This window comes from Cryptomeria japonica, chromosome 11 (assembly GCF_030272615.1).
Source record: "Cryptomeria japonica chromosome 11, Sugi_1.0, whole genome shotgun sequence".
NCBI classification, from domain to species: Eukaryota; Viridiplantae; Streptophyta; class Pinopsida; order Cupressales; family Cupressaceae; genus Cryptomeria; species Cryptomeria japonica.
The window spans coordinates 8,314,937-8,321,763 of NC_081415.1; the positions used below are offsets into that span (position 1 = coordinate 8,314,937).

Sequence of the window (6,827 nt, forward strand, 5' to 3'; positions counted from 1 at the left end):
CCCACCCATCCTGAGAGCTTTTCCAAAGGATTAAATGCCGATCAACTTCAGAGATGATCCGACGGTCGGTGCTATTTTGCAAGGGTAAAATGCTCACTCTTTAGGCCCGCAAAATAGCGAGAGTTAAGGAGAGTCGTCCACGTGTCATGATGATGACGTGGGAGATAGACCTGTTGAGATGAAAGTGGGGCCCTTGTGGTTTCCTTCTGGCGAATGACAGAGTGACAAATCAGCTCCGAAAGTGACAAGGATGCCATGTGTTCATGACGAGTCAGTGGGCCCACCCATCCTGAGAGCTTTTCCAAAGGATTAAATGCTGATCAACTTCAGAGATGATCCGACGGTCGGCGCTATTTCGCAAGGGTAAAATGCTCACTCTTTAGGCCCGCGAAATAGCGAGAGTTAACAAGAGTCGTCCACGTGTCATGATGATGACATGGTCTAAGAAGAAGGTGTGGGCCCACCGCAGTATAAAGAAAGACACGCGGCCAGTATCAAGTGGAATGCGAAGGGATTTTCAAGGCCAATGGTTGGGTACCGCGTGGTATTATGTAGCCAATAGAAAAGCGGGACCCAGAGTAAAGCCAAAGCCGTTAGTAACGAAACTGTAAAAGTGAAACACTTGTAGGAATGTTGTGACCCGTTGGAGCGAAAAATAGGAATTCTCGTATGAATTCGATTTTGAAGGGACGGCCAAAGCATGCGGAATCAATGTTATAGTTAAGGCCCTGAGTACAAATATTTGATTTCCTAACTACCAAGTGAAGATATCTTTTAAAAAATTTTGCAGAAGAGCAGACGCAGAGTTATCTTTTTCAGATATAGAGCAAGTCGGTTCAGTCGCAAAGCAAATTCCTTCAAGCAAGCATCAGGTTCTCTCATATTTTGTAGCAATTCTTGTGTGGTGTTCTAAGTAAGATAATTCTCTTGTTGCAGGATTGTTTAAGAGTGATATTCATTTTCTTGCATTTTCAAATGGCTCCTAAAAGGGAATTTTTCGGCAAGGTTAATTATTTAGAAAGAAGTGTATGTGATGATTTTTTAGAACAGTTGACGTTGTCAACTAACCAGGCATCAAAGGCCAAAGAGTTAGTGCCCAGGGCTCCCCGTCTGAAGATAGGAGAAGGATTGTATGACAAAGGTAATTGGCTGAGAGACCCACAGGTTGGACTGTCCGAGTTGGGGTTGTTTAAAGTCAGATTTGGAATGAGAAATTCTCCTGCTCCTCAAAATAGTATTTGGGAACTAGATGTTGGGAAATTAGTAGTCCCAGGGGTATTCATGGATACAAACCTGCTAACCCAAATGGTATTGAATTATGATCCAGTCACAAGATGCATCCGGGATGTAAATGGGAAAACCCTTGTGGAAATTAATGCTGAAGAATTAAGGACAACATTTGGGCTTAATGAGCTCACAAACTTCCTAAAACCCATAAATTTCACATCATCAGCCCAAGTTTACAGTGCACAAAGAAGTCATCTCAGGGATAGGCCTCTTAAAGAACTTTTTGTGAAAATAGGAGAGTTAGCAGTTGTAGGACCCAACACACAAGAGCCTTTTTCATTAAGTATGTTTACCTTGAGGGCTAAAGGAATGTATTGGGCACTTTGTCAAGTTCTAGGAGAGGATGCTGAAGCAAATATGCCAAATCATTACTTGCTAATGATTGTCCAGATTTTGAATCTTTCTCTTGCTATCACTTTTGATTATGCCTCTTTCATTGCCGATGCTATCCATGGAGGGTTGATAAGAATAAAGAATGGAAAGGTGGACAAACCTTTCGGATGGTATTCACTCTTAATGCACCTTTTTCTCTTCAAAGTTGGTGATTATTTTGCTAGTGGATTAGACCTGGTTAAGGAAAAGGAAGGAGAAAAAATGCCAGTACAATTATGGAGTACTGTGTTGTCATGGGACAGAGAGGATGTTAGTTTTTTGAAGTTTGACAAATATTTTGCATCCAAAATAAGAACTCTCTTATGCTCTGATAACCCAAGGGTCCCCAAGGTTCTTCTGGAATTCATAAGGCCAAAATAATTCGCAGAGAACATCAAGATTGTTCATAACTGGGGCGACATTTATTTATATCCAGTCTCCACAGTTTTCAGAGTTTTTGGTTTCAGGGGTACTCCATTTTTGTTACCCTACCAGGTCCCTCTTAAAGTGGGAATAGCGGAGATCCTTAGGCAAATTGGTGGCCTACAAGAGGCAGAGTTGACAGGCAGAGGTAAAGGGACTATTTTCCCTACAGCTACCATAGCCCACCAATTCATAATAACAAAGGGAGGCTGGAATTGTTTTGAGGATTTCCTCAAACCTTACCATTTATCTACTGCAATGTCCAGGTGTGCTGATCCAGAGGACTTTTTCAACGGTGTGTTCAGGAGGAAGGTAGCATGCAGAGGTAGGCCTCATCAATTCCAATTTCCTGAAGACCTCATCAGAAATGAATTTGATTTAGATGAGCAGGAATTAAGGAAAGAAAAGTGGGTGGCTTACAAGAAAGCCTTGGATTTTGTGCATCAATTTGATGCTAGCTATGACCCATTGTCTAGCTTCTTCCCATTGGAAGAAAAAATAAAGTTTTTGATTGTTTGCTTTGAAGATGTAATGCAAACACTAAAAGAGAAGAGGGAAGTTGTGATTAAAACAACCCTGAAAAGGCCAGAGTGATCCTGAGCAGGTCAGCTTCCACCAAAGCAATTCCTCCTGGTGACTACACACTGCGAAAGAAATCAGGTTATAGTGTGTTGGTGCCTACAACAGGGGAGTCTTCTACATCCAAAGGAAAGAGGAAGATACAAGATGTCATTGACATCCAAGACAGCCCAAAGAATCAAAGGGTGGGGAAGGAAGTGCAATCAGATACACCCTTGTATTCCCCATCCTAATCCCCTATCCATATAGGGGATGAGCAAGCAGCAGCTGAACACCTCTTACAGTTGGGTAGCTTAGGGGAAATTGCATACACCTATGATGAAGTGGAGGAAGGGATGCCAGAAGAGCCCATTGATGCTGAAATGGGTATTACCTCCACTGAACTTAAAGGCCAGGAATGGGATCCTGAGATAAAGAAGGCAAGTAGTGCCTTTTTGGCTGATGACAACTTTGTCACATCAGAAGCATTCATGCAATTTATTTGGAAACAGTATATAGATAGATATAATGCTAGATGTGAGACAAGAAAGGCTGAGCAGCCTAATAAAGATCCAGCCTCAGTGGAGGAAGAAATAAAACAGTGGATGATGGAAGAATTCAAAACCATCACTCCTGAGCAGGGAAGAGATCTAGTAGCACAAGCTGGAGTGCTTATCTTACCAGAGTGGGATATTGCTGATGCTCTGGTGCTAGATGCAGTAAGAAAAGAAACTAAAGCCATGGAAGGGGTTACATTCAATAAGGATAATGCTGCACTAGTTATGTGGTCTCTCAAGAGAAATGAGAGCAAGAAAGGCAAGGACACCCCAGGGTCAAGTTATCTTGGTGGAATGATGGTAAAAAGAGTGCAGAGTACAGGGGTAGTAGAGGCTGCAAGTACTGTGTTAGAAACTGCAAAATTCAGTGTTGCAGTGGCAGAAAAGGAAGCCAAAGAAAAAGAGGCCCTCCAAATTAAGTTGGAAATAGTTTTAAAGGCCTATAACAGTGCTAAGGAGGAGGTAAGAGGCAAAGATAGCATCATTGCTAAGTTGCAGAGCCAGCTGATGGGACAACACCAACAAGGTGAGTCTTCAACATTGATGATTTCCTCTTCTCCTGCAAGACCTCCGCCTACTAGCCCTATTATTGAATTTCCACCATCTCCAGCACCCTCCAGTTCTCAAATGATTGAGATTACTCCCCAAGAACTAGAAAACCTGAAGCAAGCTCAGGCCTTATATGCAGGGAAATATGAGGAGAAAGTAAGGGCCACAATCTCCAGTTTTGCAGAGACAATAAATGCCTCATTGCTTTACAACAATGTGGGAAAGATTATGGAGATATGGAATGAGCTGAGGAGAGATAAAGCCATTTTGACGCCCATTTTTGATAGATGGAGGCCTAGGGAGCTAGATCTAGAATTCATGTGTGTATCCTGTGATGAAGCAAGAGCCAATCCCATTATTAAATCCACTTCTGATGTCGCTAAAGTTTTAATGCAATTGGCAGCAGATGTAGATAATGTGGATAGAAAGGTTAATTTATGCAAGAAGGAATACACTGATCAAGTTTTTGAGTTGCTCCCAGGAATTTTTGCTAATCCGGATCAGTTAAAAGACAAGCAAATATGGCTTAAAGAGATAGAAGTTAAGTTGTCAGCAAGGGTTAAAGGAATCATTGATCTTGATGATACCTTTTTCTTTGTTGTAACAATACAGGAAATAGAGAAAATTAAATCACATTATGGTTTTCTTAATTCAGAAGTCAACAAACTGAGAAATTTTTGGAAAAGGTTGACTAAATTTAAAGATGATGTGATTAATTTTTCATGGCCGACAAAAGAGACATATAGTGAGTGGGAAGTTAAATATGCCACCCATGATCCGGAGCAGTTGGAGAGCGCCCCTGAAAAGATAGAAGAGGTTGCAACCGAACAGCCTGTTGAAAAAACTGCAGAAGCTGAAAAGAGCGTGTAACTGCTTTTATGCAAAAATTGTAATCTCTTCGTTTTTTGAAATGATTGTAACAAACTCTCCTCGAGAAGTCCGAAGCTTTGTGCATCCATGTTGTTATAAATGGATACCAGGACTAGAGGAAGAGGGATCACAAAAATTTTGTAAGAAAACGCTGCAGAAATCTATCTGAGTTTTTTCTAAGTCTAATGGAGAATCAGAATTTATTGTAATACTCTTTGAACTAAATATCAATATACAGGCCATCGGTTTTGAGTAAAGCTCTGTTTTTTCTTCAAGTTTGTTTACAAATTTATTTACTGTTTTCATTCTAAATAATCCAGGGTTGTTCTGTTTGAATGGAATTGCCAAGCAATTTTAGTATAAGTTTTTGTTAGCTTTTCTCTTTAGGAGGGAAATTAAATACGCGGGATCACTCATACCAGTAAATTCTTTGGGAGGAACTTTGAATTTTGAGGACCATGGCTTAGTTTGGAATGATTGAACTCTTGTATGTGTCAGGCATATATAAGGATTAATAAAAACCAAGCCGACGGGAAGTATAAAGACATATTGTTTAAGGGGTCTTATTTGAGTTCAGATGACTCTGTGACTTTGGATAAGGCACTGGTATTAATTGAAGTTGTTCATTGCATGCTTTGTTGATCGAAATGATGAATTTAAGTACAATTTCCATCCTTTGTTTTCAGTTGATTTTAGGGTGAATAAATCCACTGGTTTCCCGGACTGGTTTGCTGTGGGTTTATTGTTTGAAAGTGTGAAGTTAATTCACAAAGGTATACCCACCTGGGCTCCAAGGAAGCCCGAAGTGTAGGTGGTCTAATCAAACCTTGTCATATGTTGTCTCTAGAATTTCTTTATCTTTGATGTCTCCTCTGCACCCACCTTAAATCATATTATTCTAAAGACATTGAAGGGAATCAGATTTTGAGGATAACAAATCCATCAACAGGAAGGGTTGTAAAAAAGCATTCCAACAATAGAGTTGCTCGGCATTAAATGGATCTAATGCTCTCATTTTATATACAGAAGATATCCCCCAAGCTGTAAGAACTTCACATTCTCGTGTTGTAACAATGATAAGACTGCCCCCTCTAAGGGTTTCTTTTGCAGGTAACAGAGCATCCAATTGATCCTCATGATCCACATCATCCAGAACAACCAACACCCTAAAAGGTCTCAAATGCCTTGCAAGAATTGCCTTACCTTGCTCTACATTGTCAAATGTTCCATTCACGCCAAGGCCATTGAGGAGTTGAATCTGCTTCTTGTGTAACATTCCTTTGGCTTCTTTAACATCAAAAATAAAACTAGAACTCTCCATAGATGAGAATCTTTTGTTATATAATTCTTTGGCAAGCGTAGTTTTTCCAGAACCACCCATACCCCAAATACCCACAATTTGTACACCCTGATCACCTTGAGCCAATTGGACTGTATTCTCAAAATCTTCTGCTGCTTTGTTGAGACCCACAGGATGTTTTGCAACTACTAGTGGCACATTGCTTATTTCTTTCAATACAATATTCACAATATTCTTGAACAGTCTAGTCTCATCACTGAACAAGAAAAAAAATTGACAAATCAAACTACGAACAGGTGTTTATAACAATGTTAAATTACATAGATCTAATAAGAATGCTTATATCTTAAGATAAAGTTGGCTGAATGTGGTACTTACTCATTATTTTTAATGATTTCGCCAGTGAAAAACGAGACCTTGTAGAGTGCATCTTTCCACTCCTTTAGCTTTTCTGGGCTATATCTAAGCTTCTTATCATGCTTCTCAAACGCAGCAGCGTACTTTCCTTTCTTTTGAGCTACATATCTGAGATCAGTGGGCTCTACATGGCAGAAAATGGGAATAATCTTTGGCACCACTTTTGAGCATTAATGACAGCTCTTCCAAGCACCAAGCTGATTCTGCATAGCACTCTGAAAAAATTGCTATTTGAAGAGTAGCACTGCGGATTGCTGCTTCTAATGTTGTTGGTAAGAAATCGCCATATTCCAACACCTCTGAATCTAAAAAAGCTATGACCTTCATGTTATCAAGGATATTATAGATTCTGCTGGCTAATGTTTTCTTGACTTCTGGTCCACGATGATTAATGAATACATCGAAAGACGGCTTTCTGATGAGAGTTGAGGAAGTAGGCGGAGATGGTGCGATTTCATGAAAAGCTCCCACCGTCTCATTCTCTGTGATACAAC

The 6,827-nt window shown here is 40.1% G+C and overlaps 1 protein-coding gene across 1 annotated transcript; it reads right to left on the reverse strand.

The window, feature by feature from the left end:
* Positions 1-5,514: 5,514 nt before the first annotated feature.
* Positions 5,515-6,503, reverse strand: LOC131855946 (disease resistance protein Roq1-like). Its single transcript, XM_059214007.1, has 2 exons — positions 6,295-6,503; positions 5,515-6,172 (listed from the first exon to the last, which is right to left on the reverse strand). The coding sequence occupies exon 2, from the start codon at positions 5,995-5,997 to the stop codon at positions 5,515-5,517; it is 483 nt and encodes a 160-aa protein (XP_059069990.1). The 5' UTR covers positions 5,998-6,172; positions 6,295-6,503.
* Between the last annotated feature and the right edge of the window lie 324 nt (positions 6,504-6,827).